The sequence below is a fragment of the Nasonia vitripennis genome (genome assembly GCF_009193385.2).
Source record: "Nasonia vitripennis strain AsymCx chromosome 1 unlocalized genomic scaffold, Nvit_psr_1.1 chr1_random0009, whole genome shotgun sequence".
Classification (NCBI taxonomy): domain Eukaryota; kingdom Metazoa; phylum Arthropoda; class Insecta; order Hymenoptera; family Pteromalidae; genus Nasonia; species Nasonia vitripennis.
The window spans coordinates 1,733,860-1,751,409 of record NW_022279596.1 but is presented as its reverse complement, the minus strand read 5'-3'; the positions used below and the strand labels follow the sequence as shown (position 1 = coordinate 1,751,409).

The following is a 17,550-nucleotide window of genomic DNA, read 5'->3' as shown; positions in this document are numbered from 1 at the left end:
TTCTTCAATGTTTATTAGACTTATTATTAGAGTAAAATGTTTTTACGGCCGTGTAGACCTCTATAGGTCGGGGTACGCCTAAATAAATTTAAAATAAATGTTTTTTAGTATTCATATTGTCTATGGTATGTCTAACATTATCAACAAGTCGCTCTGCCTGTTTAACATCTTTTTAATGTGTTTTCTCACTCGATTGAGTGATTATTCGTCGCGAGAAGGATCCTCTAACCGGCTCGCACGCTAGCACTAAAAAAAACCACGGTTTTTCGTGTGTTTTACGAGCCTGGAGGATTTTTTTTCGCAAGCTGGCGATAACATAACCTCATCTCAACCACTGAACGACTGCTGACGGCGAAGATACTTATGGCTGTTACATCAGGAGGACATAACATCAGTGTTCAACATCGCTAAAAAGGAAAAAAGGAAAATCACGTTTCTGTGATCATCAGCTCCAAATTCCACCGAACCGAGGTCTTCTTCAGAAATGTTTTGAGGTTAGAAACATATAGCTCTATCTCTCTCTAAAGAGCGCGAGATCAGTTGTCACCGTCGCTGCGCGTCTAGTACCAATTTTCGCCACCAGAGTGCAACACCATCGACTCTGGAAAAACGTTGTTACCTATGACTGATCGGCCATGGTAATTTTGGTGCGTGTCTCAAGAATCTGCTAGAGCGGGAGTTTTGAAAATTGAAAAAGGAAGGAAGGTTTATTTCTTTTCTCTCGAAAATTTTGATAAGCATTACAAGCTGAAAAACACATACGTCCTCACATGCCAAAATGGCGCCGGGCCGAAACAAGCCTCCTGACAAGTGTCGCAGTAATTTTGCATGTTGCAAACAAAAACCTGCAACAACAGCAGTGTGCGTGATCTGTGATGAGGCATATCACCTTAGCTGCCTTAAGAACAAGAATGAAAACTTTAAATTCATTGGTAATAACCTTATAGTATGCTCTGAACACAGTGATCGGAACATAACCTCAAAAATTGATGAGGATGTCCTGAGTGAGTCGGCATCACTTTTAATTGCACAGATTAAACTAAAAAAATCAGAAGATGTGAGGAATGACCTTCTGGCAGAAACTAGTAACAAGACTCAAGACTTGCAAGAAACTGATTCCATAGATGAAAGTGATCTTGAACTGCTGAAAACGGAAATCATGCTGTTAAGGAGATTAGTTAGTGAATTAACTGAGAAAAATGACCTCCTAAAAGAAAAATTACAAAACACCAGAAGTAAAACAAACAACAATGTCCTTATATACTCAGATGCCATGAAGTACTCTAGACCAATCCATAAAAAAATATCCGTAAGAAAAAACAACAACAGTAATATAGATGTTATGAAGTCAGTTATTGAATGTCTAACAGCTGAAAAAAACATCCAAACAAAGAACATCTACGTAAATAAAAATGAAGAAGTCATTATAAGCTGTCTTAATGAAAATAGTGCGGTATTGACAGAGACAGTACTAAAGGAAAAACTAGAGGACAAATGTGATGTCATGAAAAATGAACTCAACAACCCGAAAATTAAGATAGTAGGTATAGATAATCACGCAAATATGGACATCAAGGATATTGAAAAGGACATAAACGAAAGGAACTTCAGTTATTTTGAAAAGGGAGGACAAGTCCTACACATGTATAAGAATAATTATAATAGCTTGAGTACGGTCATAATGGAAGTCCCAGGTGACATCTACAAGCATATAAGAGAAAATAATAACAAAGTTTTTGTTGGATATCAGCAATGCAAAGCCTATGATTTGGTTAACGTTTGCCCATGTTTCAAGTGCGGTAGATTTGGACACAGTGCCAGGAAATGCCAAAATGAGTTTCTGTGTTTGAAATGTTCCGGGAAGCATAATACGTGTAATTGTGATAAAGATTATGCTAAGTGCATTAACTGTCATTATAATAACACAAAATACAAGTCAAAGTTAGACACAAAACATCATACTTATGACTCTAACTTGTGCAGCATCTTGAAAAAGAAAATTGACAGATATATTGACTCTATTGATTACCCGATAAAACCTACTCTACCTGAAACTGAATCGATCTATCACAGCATAGAATTGGCAAACAGGCGGAAAGTATCCACAGAGGCTAATAATGTCGTAGATAGTGAACAACAGGAAAATGACACTCCACGCAACAAAACAAAGCCAGAAACTGAACACAACAGAAGACCAATCACAAGACGTGATCCACAAATTCCACTGAACCATCTAAAACCGCAATTCTCTGCATTGTCACCAGCCAACAAGAGTGATAAAAACAAGATCAAGAAATAGGTAAAAATTGATATTTTTGATTATTTGGATAGGTTTCAAAATGAATCCATGCAAAAAGAACGGACATGCGGTAATATTGAAAACTTTAACAAAGCTATAAACAATAAGAAGGACTTTATCATGCATGTAAACATTCGTAGTATGAATGCAAATTTTGATAAGCTGAAAATTTTAATAGAAAGTTTAGCTATCAAACCAGCGATTGTGATATGTTCAGAAGCTTTTGAGCAAGTTAATTATAATTTCTATCAACTGAATGGTTCAGATTATGAATATAAAACTTATTATAACGAAAGTAGGATAAACAGGAATGATGGAGTCTTTATTTTTATCAATAGCAATCTAGTCCAAAATACCAAAGTCATTGAAGCAGGGAGAATTAAAATAATAAATACTAGAATAACCTTAAATGATAAAAGCGGTCTTGAAATATCAGCCATGTATAGGTCACATGGGATACCGAAAACAGAATTTATACTAGATCTTAATAAGTACTTAATTTATAAAAAAAAATGTAAAGAATCACTTAGTCATAGGTGATTTTAATATTGACCTGCTAGACTGAGATCATTATAGCCAAGATTTTCTATGTAACTTCCTTGATAAGGGATTTATTCAGGGTTTTGTTGGTATTACAAAGCCAGCTATCGGTAGAGCTAAAGGATCATGTATCGACAACATTTTCATTAAATCTCACAACATTAACACAGCCACATACAAGCTTAAGCATGATCTAACGGATCATTACCCGATTATCATAGCTCTAAATAAGCTAAAGACAGTAACTAAAGAACCGTATGTTTTCTTAAACTACAAAAAAATAATAAATAACGCTAATTCAAGAAACTGGGATGAAATTAGTTCGATACCTGTTCCAAACTTGGCTATAGAAAAATTGTTAAATGAAATCAAGCAATGCGTAGAATTGTCAAAAACAACAAAAAAGGCTCATAGACAAAATGGTAGAAAAAACTGGATTACCGACGCAATAATAAGATCATGTGAAACCAAAGAATTTTTGTATAATTTGTGGCAACTAGATGTGCAGAATAAACAGCTTAAAATACAGTATAAAACCTACTCTAAAATCTTGGATAAGGTAATTACCGATGCCAAAATGAAATATGAATTGAATCTAGTGCAGAATAATTACAATAACCCAAAAAAACTATAGGAAATAATAAATACAAAAATCGGTAAAGTTAAAAAATCTAATGATGCCATAAATTATATAAAGGTTAATGATAGGAAAATTACAGACAAAGTCGAAATAGCTCTAAACGTGAATACTTTCTTCTGCGAAATTGGGAGAAAATTAAGTGCAAATATCGTGAAACCTGTCAACGCAGAACTTAGGCTGACATGAATCCTATGTCGATTTTCTTAAAGCCAACCAGTATGGCTGAAATAATAAGTATAATCAATACGCTAAAACTGAAAAATGGGGGATTTGATAAGATAAATGCCAAGACTTTAAAATTGCTATGTAATCATATAGCAGGTCCTCTGACCCATATTTTCAATAAGTGTATTGAAAAAGCGGTATGGCCTGAGGCTCTAAAGAGTGCTGAAGTAGTGCCGATTTATAAATCAGGCGAAAAACATAAGATCACGAATTATCAACCTATCTCTTTTATATCTAATGTTGCAAAAATTCTTGAGCGAATTATGTATAATAGAATAAATGATTTTGTAGAAAAGAGTAATATAATTTCTAAGCAACAATTTGGTTTTATGAGAGGGATTGGTACGAAGGATGCTCTGAACTACCTAACTAATGTATTATATAATAATATCGATAAGAGTAAGCCTACGATAATAACCTTTCTTGAACTGGCAAAGGCTTTTGATACTGTTGACCACAGTATACTACTGGCCAAATTATATCGTATTGGAATCAGGGGTCAAGCGTTGGATCTCCTTTCCAGCTATCTAAATGATAGATATCAAGTAGTCAAAATAGACGGTAATGAAAGTGATAGAACTTTAGTTAATACAGGAGTCCCGCAAGGAACGATATTAGGACCGCTACTATTTATTCTGTATATTCATGATGTCTTAAAGGAGATTCCCCCCGAGTCCATAATTTCTTATGCAGATGATACTGCTATTATAGCTACAGGTAAAGACTGGATAGAAGCTCAAGTAAACATGAACAATTTCTTAAGTGTAATTGCCGAGTGGCTGGCAGTAAACAAGTTGTCCTTAAATGTAGGAAAAACAGTGTGCATGACTTTTGGAAGTAATATTGGAAGCGTACCAGCTCAGATAAATGTTAAAATTCTTGATAAAAGTATAACTAGGGTGGAGAACTTTAAATATTTAGGAGTTGTCTTTGATAGTAATCTAAAGTGGGATAACCACATGCAATATATAGTTGGAAAAACTAAATACCTAGTCTATATTTTTTATAAAATCTCTAAATCAATGCCCATAGAGACTCTCAGAATGATTTACTACGCATTTTTTCATAGTATTATAACTTATGGCATCATTGCTTGGGGCGGTGCATATAGGAATAGCCGAGACCAAGTTCAAAAATTACAAAACAAAATTTTAAAAATCATCAATAAAAATAACTTTTTGTTACAAGACAATCCATTAAATATAGGACAACTGTTTGATTCGAAGCTCTTAAACTACACTACTATGATCTCAAAGAAAAATTCTTAGCATCAGATAGTGTTACTAGGAATAGAAGTATTATTATACCAAAAACAAATAAGAGAATCAACAATAAGAACAGCTATATGAAAGCAATTAATGTATATAATAAGCTTCCTAATCGACTAAAAGTATTAAATATAAATAAATACCCTCAAAAGAAAATCATAAAAGACTGGATACGATACAACTGTTAGAAAAATAATAAAAGAAAAAAATTGTTTCTGTATGCAATACACAAATTTGTTATTAGAAGCTAATGCCAAATGTATATATCTTAGTTTTAAGTTTTAATTTTAAGTTTTGTTTATATTTTTCTTTTCCTTTGTAACCATACTGCGAACAGGTAATTTTATTTACCTCTGCAGGTTTCCAGGTATGAAATACATACCTTGTAAATTTCTTCTGGTAATAATAAATAAATAAATAAATAAAAGTATCAAATTTATCTCATTTTGGTTGAGTATCATCGGTTTCATTTTGAATAAACAATTGATTTTCATGTTCACATCTAGAAAGGGCAAAATGCAACTGACCGTGAGAAAAATGGCTTATTAATATAAATACCAACTGTGTCAAATCTCCTTCTCTCTTTCAAATGATTGCAGTCTGGATTTAGTATCCCGCACAATAATTTATACTATTTGTGTATATAGTATTAAAAAATCGCGAGTAAAACTTCGAATTTAACTCAAACGTAACCAAATTTTTGACGCGACGTGAATACAAAGCCACCATAAATTTGTTGTTATATGTTATTAAAACGTTTGCTATGCATTATGTTATAGGTAACCACTGCAAGTTTAAACATATCAGATTTTCGAATATCGAATACAATTAAAATTAGAACTGCAGTAGAAATATTTTTAACTTATAAATAACTCCCTATTTTAAAATTGGAGATTGGCAAGCGAAGCGAGCAGGAGGGTTCCCCTGCCTAGTGATTATATATAATAAACTGGACTTTGGTTGATTGATCTCAGTTCTTTTTTATCTGTTATTTCGTTGCGGAATATATTAAACTCGCATAACCTTTTACTTTTTTAAAAGTTAATTTTTTGAGATTTTAGTCCTTTTTAGAAAATTTTTTTAGGTATTTCATATTTCTCCTAAAAATAAAATATAAGCATCCTTAGCAACTTTTGACCATGGTTTTATTGTAACATTTTTATTACTAGCATGAAATCACCGATTGTTATGATACACAACCCTCGAATGATTTCTACACCTAGACACCAAAACTAAGTGCGAACTACCTAGACCTCGTCATCGGCCACCCTGTACACCAAGACACCGTCCACGTATGATGTATGTACCAGAAATAAAAAACCTCGGAGCGCACCACCAAGACTTTGTCATCGGCCACCCTGTACACCTAGACGCCGTTGCCGCATGATTCATTTACCTAGATACAAATACCACAGAGCGCACCACCTTGACCTTGTCATTGGTCACATTCTACATCTAGACACCGCCCTTCAATTATTTTTACACCTAGTCACAAAAAACCACGAAGTGCACCACCGAGACCTCGTCATCAGCCACCCTGTACACCGAGACACTGCCCTCGAATATCCATTTATCGTCTCCATTTATCTCGACCGAAATTGCAGATTTCATCTTGTCATATGCATGTGCGTCATTTCATATTCACAAACATATAGAATTAAAAAAAGGTTATACCTGCACAAATAACTATTTGCAGCATCCCTTTGATCTCGACCAAAACTGCGAATTTTATCTTGTGATATGAATGAATACTTACAGCATTTGTCATTATGTGGCGGTCCCCTCCTACCACGACACGTGGCCCGACGCGCCGCCAAGCGAAGCACCAGGACGTGGCGAGCGCGAGGGAAGCTTAGAAGCTCAGTCACTTTCGTGAATCAGTCACGGCCTGGCTGCCAGTGCGATAAGACCTAGTCATCTTGTACATAGTTTAATATTATCTAGTCACAATCGGCACTCAGTATTATATTTATTCTCTGTACCCTGTCTGTTCATCCTTTCCTATCTTATCTCCTATCAGGGGGCGTAGAAGAAGAGATGCAACCATCAATCTCTAAAATTATATGTCACGAACACAAAACTTAAAAAAAACGTTAATATCTGCACGAGTAATTATTTGTAGCATCCCTTTTATGTAAATCGAATCTGCAGATAACATTTTGTGATATGCATGAATACATAAATCGTCATTTCATATTCACAAACAAATAACTTTGGAAAAAATTATATCTGCACAAATATTTAATCGCAGCATCCCTTTCATCTGGACCAATTTTAAAATAATCTTTATTTATTCATGTATATATATATAAAATATAAAAAAAAATTAATTAATAGCGTCTATTTTTTTTAATTGTTTTAACAGCTTCCAATCTACCTGGACCAAATCTTGAAAATGTTTTTTAGTAGGAATATATATTTTTATCATATGTACCTGTCTATACCATTAAACAGTTTTTTCATTCATAAAATACATCGTTTTGTGGAATAAATGTAAAAAAAATCCGGACGGACGGATAGACGGACATTTTCCAAGTACTTTTATTGCTAAAAACTAATTGAAATTTGATACATTTGACTTTTTTTCTGTAACCTAAATGATTTACGTTAAAAGAACATTTCTACCGTAAAATAGATTTAATTTGTTTGTTTTTACGAGTTTTAAAGGGTTTTTACAAAATAGACGAAATATAATTTTTTTTTAATTGTTTTAACACCTTCTAATCTACCTGGACCATATCTTGAAAATGTTTTTTGTAGGAATGTACATTTTTTCATATGTACCTTTCTATACCATTAAATTTTTTTATTCATAAAATACATCAAGATTTGTGGAATAAATGTAAAAAAAATTCGGACGGACGGATAGACGGACATTTTCCAAGTACTTTTATTGCTAAAAACTAATTGAAATTTGATACATTTGACTTTTTTTCTGCAACCTAAATGATTTACGTTCAAAGAACATTTCTACCGTAAAATAGATTTAATTTGTTTTTACGAGTTTTAGAGGGTTTTTACAAAACAGACGAAATATAATTTTTTTTTAATTATTTTAACAGCTTCCAATTTACCTGGACCAAATCTTGAAAATGTTTTTTAGTAGGAATATATATTTTTATCGTATGTACCTGTCTATACCATTAAACAGTTTTTTTATTCATAAAATTTTGTGGAATAAATGTCAAAAAAATTCGGACGAACGGACGGACATTTTTTAAGTTCTTTCACTGCTAGAAACTAATCGAAATTTGATACATTTGATATTTTTTTTCGGTAACTTGAATGATTTCAGTTCAAAGAACATTTCTACCGTAAAATAGATCTAATTTTTTTCTTTTTACGAGTTTTGGAGGGTTTCTACAAAATTGACCAAAATATAAAATTTTAATATAATGTAGATGTAGATAGTAAAAAAAATATAAATATCTTCAAAACGCCGATCATATCTCTGATAATAGTGAGAGAGAGAGAGAGAGAGAGAGAGAGAGAGAGAGAGAGAGAGGAGAAGAAAAAGATAGAAAATTAAAAAAAATAAAATATTTTCACACATTGGGCATGCTGCCAGACACCCCACTATCTACTTACTCCACTATCTATAGAAATACTATCCATACATTATTGATGTTAGATATATTATATAATTATTGATAAATTATTAGTTCATAAAATTTAATTTCATGTTTATTAATTTCAATTGGTTATCGGTAATAATTTTCTAATCGATTGATAATAAATATGTTAAATAATATAAAATTATAATATTGAAATCCATATAAAATCTAATAATGATATAGAATTCAAATATAACAAATTACGGGCGCGCGGAGCTCGCCTGCTTTCCCCTAGTATTTCAAAGCGAAGATGGAAAATTAATATTTTCCGATCTCATATTTATCTTTAATTTTGGCACCTTGAATTTCTCCCATATGAAATAGGCTTTAATTGTTTTAATAATAATTTCGACTTTAGTACCATACTTGATTACAGGGAGTGGTTTTCGAAAGTCTTCATCTAGAATAATTAATTTTCCAGTAAAAGATATGCTATTAAGTTACAAATGTCCCATAAAGTATTGTCAACGATTTCCAAAGCATTTTTGGGGGTCATGGTTGCTTCATCCCAAATAATGATATCGCATTTTCTTATTTTTTTATCAGATAAATTGTGACGTGGCCAATCTAGGGGTGAGAACTTGTGACGCAGCCCCGTCCCGAAGCCTCGACACTATTATTTATTTAAGGGGGATCTCGGAGTGAGATCCGCGGGGATTCCGCTGTTCGGGTTACGGCGTTGTGTAATGAGAGGGAAATCACAATACGTTCGATTCTATTGCAAACTCTTTATTGCTCGGCTTCAGCTTATACATGGCTGTCGGCTTCGAGGCCGATTCGTCGATGGGTCGAACTCCTCACGGTCCTCGTCGCCTTGGCCTGGATTGGATACGGGATGGTCGTCTTCTTCTTCCTCGCCTTCGCTCTTCTTCACACTCCCACACACCCTCACTTTTTCTCGAGTCCTCGTCTTACACACGCGAATGCGCTCTCCCTCAACACTCATGATTTCGAACCTCAAATTCGCGATGCACAAGAAAGCTCGTCAGACTGTGACACCGATACGTGCGTCTCGGGCAACGGTCAGACAAGAAGTGTCGCGCAGTGTCGGGAAGACCGATACAGCCAAATCAATAATTTGATCGCCACCGAGGAATATCATCAGATAGAGAAAAACACATTTTTTCTACAAATAATTTTAAACATGAAAGATTTTCAAATAACGGATACTATTAAAATTAGAACTGCATTAGAAATATTTTTAACTCATAAATTACTATTTAATTTAAAATTAAGGATTGGCAAGCGAAGCGAGCAAGGGGGTAACCACCACCCTATAGTATATATATAATGCGTTTTATAGAATGCTTATTTGATTAACATGTCGTAAAACAAAATTCGTCTATATTTCACAAAGATTCATAAATAATAATATGAGTTGCAGGAGCTGATTATAGAACCAGTACGCTATGCCTTGGACTACTATAAGCGGTTAAATGAAGCTGCTAAGGACGAGCGTCATCAGCGTAAAAGTATGATTGACTTAGATGATCGTATACCTAGTGATTTGAATGATCCTCATAATAGTGGACAGCATCATCTTCAACAAAATTTACATCAGCATCAATCAAATATCAGCTTTATGAGCTCATCGGGAATTGAGTCTGAGATAGGTTCTATTGTAAAGTCAGTATCTTCACATAGCATGCGATCAAAGCGCTCTACGACTACACTGCACTCACGGTCACGCTCGATTGAGGATGATGATGCAGGTGCTATCGATAATACGATATTTGAACAGTCAGCAGATCATGAAAGTAGTGATCCTGAAACTGCTACTGAGGTTGAAATTAGTGAGAAAACCCTAAAATTTAAGATATCTACGGAGGAAAATTGCAGCACTTCAACCCCTGGCCGCAAGTCCTATCCTAACAGTCGCAAAGGTAGTCGCGAAAAATCTAGTCTTGAGTATTACAATCATGATTTTACTAAAGCAATGCGTGAACATGAGCGAGAAAGGCGACGAAGTCGAGCAGAAAATCTTTGTAGCGATATAAATTCACCTATAAGTACACGCTCAAATGATGTGGAATCACGAATCCTTGAGGAATTTAAGCGAGATGACCAACATTATGTGGAACTTGTATTCACTGAAGATAACAGAAAAATGGAAGGAAACGGTATTCTTGTGGTGGATACTGCTCAGCACCGACGAAATAATCGTATTAGTAAACGAACAGCGAGTATGGATAGTAATGAACTTATGACCAAAACTTGTACTCCAACAGAGATTGTCAAAGACGCCGTACGTATCTATTTTTTATTTGTCTTAAGTCTTAGCTATAATCTCCACTAAAAAGAGCGATTAGTTGCGTGATTTGTCGCACGATTAATCGCGAGACGAATCGCGCGATCCATCCAAAACAAATTTTCAAATAAAATAAATTTGTTTTAAATGTAAAATTAGTTAGCGGGGTGGCCTTGTCGAGTGCCTGCTTTTTAGGGCCTAAAGTGGGGGCTCGTTCGGCGAGTCGTCGCGGTCGTCTCGACTCCAGTGTCGAGAGCGCGACGCCCCGAACTCGGGTCGGTGGGGTGTGGTGAGGGGTACCGAGACCAATTGGCCAACCTTCTCCCCGACGCATAACTGAGGTGTGTCCTGGCGTGGTGGCGAAATTGGGCTAATGCGGGCTCAAGAGTAGCCTCCCCGGCAGGATCCCCGTAAAAAAGGGCACTGCTGTCAGGCGACTCCCCTGACCGGGGTCGGACCTCGAGGGCGACCTGTAGACTGACCGGAGGCTAAAGGGCAGCCCCCTATTACATTCGGAAGGAGGCGCAACTGGTACTTTATTTAACCCCTAATACCAAGGTGTGAGCCATCATGCTAAAGAAACTAGTTGACCGCTGGGGTACTAGCCGGTCACAAACGATGCCTCGGAGAAACCGGGCGAAATCTCCAAGTATCTAGCCTTACCGTTGCATGCGGGGCTCTCCGACGGGGGACCGTTTATTTGCCTAGCTACTCGTAGGATTAAAATGAATTCTGTACGAAACACTAATAGTAGTAGTAGTAAGGAGAAAGAGGAACCAACAGGTTCTCAGGTGGTCGGTGACCCTGCAAAGGGCATGCTGCCCCAGAAGCCGTTGATACCACCTCCGCAGACCCAGGGAGGGGTACTGGACGCACCTTCGGACATTGCGGTCAAAGGGGTTGTGACCCTACCTGCCCTGGAACCTGCTAAAAAGCAGAGAAAGAAAGACTGCGGCGCTTTAAGGAGGAAGAAGGCCCACAAGCACGCTCGCGTGGCTGCTTTATCCACTGAGCCCACGACCTCTGACACTCTGGTTACGGGCCAGAAGAGGCGACAAGGGACGAGCAAACCCCAACGGCGGGTCTAGGGAGGCAAGGGCGCAAGCTGAAGGGGGCGTTCTCACGGACGCCCAAAGAGCGAACCCGCTCTCCATCGTGTTAGTGCTGGAGGACTACCGCGATAGTCCGATTACCCTGAAGCTGTTCCAAGAGTTCCGGGGTGCGGTCAGGAAGGAGTTGGACCTCCAGCCGCCGAAAACATGGCCGAAATTTGACGCCTCCTTCTGTAAGGAGGGAGCGTTAATCCTCGTAGCCAGCAATCTAGAGGCGAAGGAGTGGTTGGCCAACAAGCTTACCACTCTGGACTTACCCTGGGGCGCTAGGCTCAGAATGGGGGAGAAGGCAGAGCTACTTCAACAAAGGATCAAGGTCGTCTCTAGGTTTCCTGGCCCGGTAGAGATGTCGGGGAGAAATGGGAGGCCAGCGCGCGAGACAGACAGCTTCTGGCGCTGACCATCCCTGAGGAAATACGGAAACGAATGCCAGGAATGTCAAACTGCTTGACTACCTCGCGGTGACAGACCTGGAGATAATCAATATAGGTGACACGCCTACGTTCAGTAACGTAATCAGGGAGGAGGTGATAGACCTAACTCTGTCGTCCACCAAGATAGCGCATCTGATCAGTGAGTGGCGAGTAAGTGACGAACCATCGTTATCGGACCACTCTCTGATCACATACTTGGTCAGCAACCCTGGCGAGGAACAACCCAAATGAGTAAGGAACTCCAGGGAAACGAACCGAGAAGGATATAAGAAGGACGTGGAAGAAGCTATGCGCGATATACCACTCGACATCCGTGATAGCAAATCCCTGGAAGAAGCAGCTGACAAATTCGCTAGGGGCATCACCCAAGCGTATGAGGGAAATCGCAAACCCAAACAGGTGAGATCCAAAGGTGAAGTCAAATGGTGGAATCAAAGGCTGGAGCAACTAAAGGTGAAAGCACAAAGGGCCCTGGAAAGAGCCAGAAAACACGGTACACGATCGCTCTGGATTCACTATAGAACACAGAGAGATATATACCAGAAAAGCGTGAGAGAAGACAAGAGTAGCAGCTGAATAAACTTCTGCGAAAACATCCCAAAGAGCAAAGAGACAGCCAAGATGAATAAGATCCTGGCGAGAAATCCTGGGGCTGTCCTGCTTCGTGAAGGTGTGGACGGGCGATCTGTTAGGCGGGGGATTTGGTCAGGGCTGTAGACCGACGTACGCCGAGTTGAGCGAAAATCAACTGCTGGCCGGACGGATCGTCACGCCTGAGAGAGTGATGTGGGCTATAAGATCTTTCGAGCCATTTAAGTCACCGGGCCCTGATAGTATTTTTCCGGCCCTGCTCTAAAAAGCGGAGGACGTTATCATTGGCCCACTGATACGAATGGCGAGAACAAGCATCACGCTTGGCTTGGTCCCCACGGGGTGGCAGGAAACCAAGGTGGTATTCATTTCAAAACCAGGGAGATATGGATACACATCCGCGAAAGACTTCCGGCCAATCAGCCTAACCTCCTTTGTACTTAAGACCATTGAACGAATGGTCAATAGATACATTCGAGAGAAGGTTTTGGGTGACAAGGGGCTACAAAGAGCAACACGCTTACAGAGCGGTAGATCTACGGAGACAGCACTCTTTAGGGCAGTATCTACGATCAATAAACAGCTGGAGGCCGAAGGATATACCATAGGCGCACTATTAAATATCGAAGGGGCATTCAACCACATATCGCGAGAGGTAATCAAAAGGGCCATGAACAGGCTCGTGATCCTCTCTACAATAGTAGCATGGATTAACCATATGTTGGGAAATCGCAATTTAGAAGCGAGCAAGAGCAGCACGACACTTAAAGTCGTGGGAAGGCAATATGCAGGAGCTACCACAGCTCCCGAAAGAATTGGACGAAAAGGGGACTCTGCGGATGAACCCGGACGCCATGAACTAAGCCTTCCTGTTTGACAAGAAATACAGAGTAAGCAACTCATTCAGGGGAGAATGGGATGATAGATGTGGTATGCAGATGGATTTAAAAGGAAGGAGGCTGCAGGAGCAGGGGTGTACCAACGACAGACCGACAGAGGAACAATCTTGCCGCTCGTCACGCCACCGTACTACAAGCAGAGTTGACAGCGTTGACAGCCCCTCTCTTAGAAATAGAAAGGGTTCAAGCCAAGCACGCCCCCGGAATTTTCTCATTCTGGAAGGTGATTGGCACTTCAAATAGTGACTAATCTTAAGGGACACCAAGGGATTACCCATGCGTCCAGTGGTCTAAATAAGCCCGACTCATATTACAATAATAATAATAAACTAAATCATCAAGTTTTGTCCTAATTTTTCTTATTGTTACGTCCTAAGTCGTATGATGACTGTCAACAGACGAATCATTTAATGGTTATTATATTTATTAGTATAGTATTATTACGGAAATCAATTCAAACCTCAAAAGAGAGTTGAATGTCTCGGTATTTAGACACTTCCGCGATCGGAACGCGAAACGCCTGTACGGGAAACTGCTTTATTAGAAATGTTATTGTTTGTTGCTTATGTTAATTTATTACCGATCTCTCTATATTCTAATTATTTCTATTAGGGTCGAGTTATTCCTTTTTGATATTCGACATATATGTAATTTTTCATATAATAATTGGGACGTGACTCTACGTCGCGACGGCTTAACAAAGCGATAATTGCATTCATAAACTTAAGAGAGAACGAATGTGGGTTCGGAATATTCTGTTTCGTTAAATCTTAGTATGCAAATAGGACGTTAGTATCTCTACTGTAGTATACGTTTCGTAGAGAGAGAGAGAGAGAGAGAGAGAGAGAGAGGGAGGGAGAGAGAGAGTATGTAGCTAGCTTATACTGAATATTGTGTCGATACCTACCTTTTGTAGTCCTTGCCTCTGCTCTCCTGAATGCGCTACCGCCTGTTCGTTCGTAGCGAAGGCGTCTCAGATACGAATGAATTGTGTGACGAGAGGGATGGCGGAACAAAGGTCTCGACACCTGATCGAATGCTTAGAATTTCGTCCATTTTTCTGGAAGCAGCAAAGAATTATACACGTGAATTTTTTCCACGAACTTTTAGTCCTAGACTTTTCAGAAACTGAATGCTCTTGCGTGTTAACGGTTTGAGTTTCTTCGGTCGACTGATGACTGGTTGCCATGATGACTGATTTATATATGATCCAGAATTGTAAACGATGCCCATTATACAGATTTGATGTGAAGTCTAATAGTAATTTCCTCTCCTCGAAAATTCACCAAATTTCCATCCTGATCGACAATTTGAATTTGTAGATGATCTATGCACTTGACACTGACCGGTAGATATATGACGTGTGACGGAACTTCTATGATTTTATATCCCGGAGGCACTCTGGGAAAGAACTCATGGATTGTATGAACTTTCTTATTATTGATATAAGCATCTCCAGTAATATTGCACTCAACTCTGAGTGCATTGATTCTCAATATTTTCACTGGTAAATCAGAGCTGTGTTGAATGTTCTCTTCGAGAGTGCGAGGAGCAAAGCCAAGGAGACTGCCTATGGAATCGTGAGGTGTGAGATCTATCGGATGACTGCAGAGAATTTCACTTCTATGAGTATTGTTGTTAGCTTTCAAAGAGAATTCGATTCCTTTGGATTTCAAAGTTGTTTGTAAAAATTGATTAATAGCATCAATCTCATAACTGCCAGTAGGAATATTAATAATAATATCTCCGTTTAAATGCAGTTTATTATTTGACTAGTCAACATTGGGAATAGAGTAAAATGATAAAAGTTCAACTAAATCCAAGACAAAATTTGTATGCTTCGGTAGTTCAATCGAAGGAAAATATTGCGCTTCTAAGACAGATGAATTTCCTGAGAGACTCAGAGTGAAGCTATCTTCCATGACTGATCGGAAGATAATGATTCCATTCGTCAGTGAGCACCTCTTTTAGAGTCTCCCAGCTAAGAAAAAAAGACAAAGATGGCCTCATATAAATGAGTCAAAATTTTGATATCTTTTATAGTTGTATTTCACTTCTTTCACGTTAAAATACAACATGAGATCTTTAGGAGGTTTAAGATCGCCAAAACTATCAAAATAAATCACTTCAGGACCATGTTTGCGATAGCAAACCCAGTGAGTGCCTCTATTTTGAAAGTCGTCGAAGTTTACCACTGCTGACTCGTTATGCCATGGACCGCCGGGAGGTAGATTATTTCTCATGAAGTCACCTCGGAAATCTGAGATTTTCATCATACGAGCATATTTTTTAGATCATAGTCAGTCAGTGCATGATTTGGCAAAGTTAAATCGAAGTTTTTTTTTTCTACTGACTTGATGACCACTGCCGATATGAGGTTTCATAAATAATCCCATTCCAGTTTTATAGGGCTTAAGATGAAGACCTTTGCCTAAAGCAATAGCTTCCATGGTCTTATTATGCCTCTTACTTTCTTCATGATTTTTCTGCGCAGCTTTAGCATCATTAACTGCTTTAGCTATTTTAGCAGCACCTACTGCTAGAGCACCGGTGGCACTTAGTCTTGCGAACAATGGATTGAGAAAAGGAAGAACTCCACCAATTTTTGATGGAAGCGGCAGAACACGTGGAATGATAACTTTTTTCTTTCCACCTACACTTTTAACAGCTTGACGTGCACCCTTCAAGGCTGATTGAATAAACTTGCGAGAATGTTTACTTGCAGTCGTTGATTTTTTAGCTACAGTCACTAACTTATTAAATTTCAATCCCATTCCAGTTTTTCCTTTTAATTTCATAGCATTGCTAACAGCAAAAGCAAAAGCTTTTTCACCAAGACTATCATCCTTGGCTCTGACACATTGCATAGCTTCCTCAGCAAGCTTGTTGTCAGCAGCTTTACGATCTCCGTTTTTATCGGAGTAAACAATGTCATGTTTTTTACACGCCTGATCAAGCGGATGAATGCCAGGATATCCTCTTTTCATTCGCTTTTACAATTTGGTTCCGGGACCGCAGTATTGATATCCAGGAAGATGCATTTCAACAGGTAAGTTATTGATAACTTTATCAAGCAATCCATAGCCTTTCGCTGTTTCTGAGATTTATGTATGATCATCTCTCTTCGAGCGTTGATTCACAACTGACGTTCATGGTATAAAAAGGGCGTTTATATTTCAAGAGCTCAATGTTATATCTGACTCTGTTGAGTTAACATGGATTTTACCGAGCAGAACGTCAAACTCCCCGTGACAAATTTCGATTTTGGAAAAGAGAAAAGAAAAAAGCGTCATGGGGAATTACTACCAGATAGTATACGAGCAGTATTCTGTGGGCCATCGAACTGTGGCAAAACAAATAGTTTATTGGCTTTAATAACACATCCCAATGGTCTTAGGTTTGAAAATTTGTATGTATACTCTCAATCCTTGAATCAGCCAAAGTATCAATTTCTCAAAAATGTCCTGGATCCGATTGAAGGAGTATCATATCTTCCGTTCAGTGAGCATGAATCTGTAGTATCTCCGGATGAAGCCCTTCCAAATTCAATTATGATTTTTGATGATGTGGCATGTGAGAAGCAGGATAACGTCAGAGCATTCTTCTGTATGGGGAGACATAAAAGTGTAGATAGTTTCTATCTATGTCAATCTTATGCTCATATAGGAAAACATTTGATT

The 17,550-nt window shown here is 38.1% G+C and overlaps 1 protein-coding gene across 16 annotated transcripts in view; it reads left to right on the top strand.

The window, feature by feature from the left end:
- LOC100116395 (high affinity cGMP-specific 3',5'-cyclic phosphodiesterase 9A) overlaps positions 1-17,550 on the top strand; it is an 815,596-nt gene that overhangs the window by 657,182 nt on the left and 140,864 nt on the right. For 15 of the 16 annotated variants that reach the window (XR_004228117.2, XM_032601371.1, XM_031933029.2 and 12 more), the window contains one exon: positions 9,971-10,831. The exons of the other annotated variant lie outside the window; for it this stretch is intronic. Coding sequence is in view for 14 of the 15 variants with exons in the window: in XM_032601371.1 (XP_032457262.1) it covers positions 9,971-10,831 (861 nt within the window). In the remaining variant the exon portion in view is untranslated. The remainder of the gene's footprint in view (positions 1-9,970; positions 10,832-17,550) is intronic. 16 annotated transcript variants of the gene reach the window in all.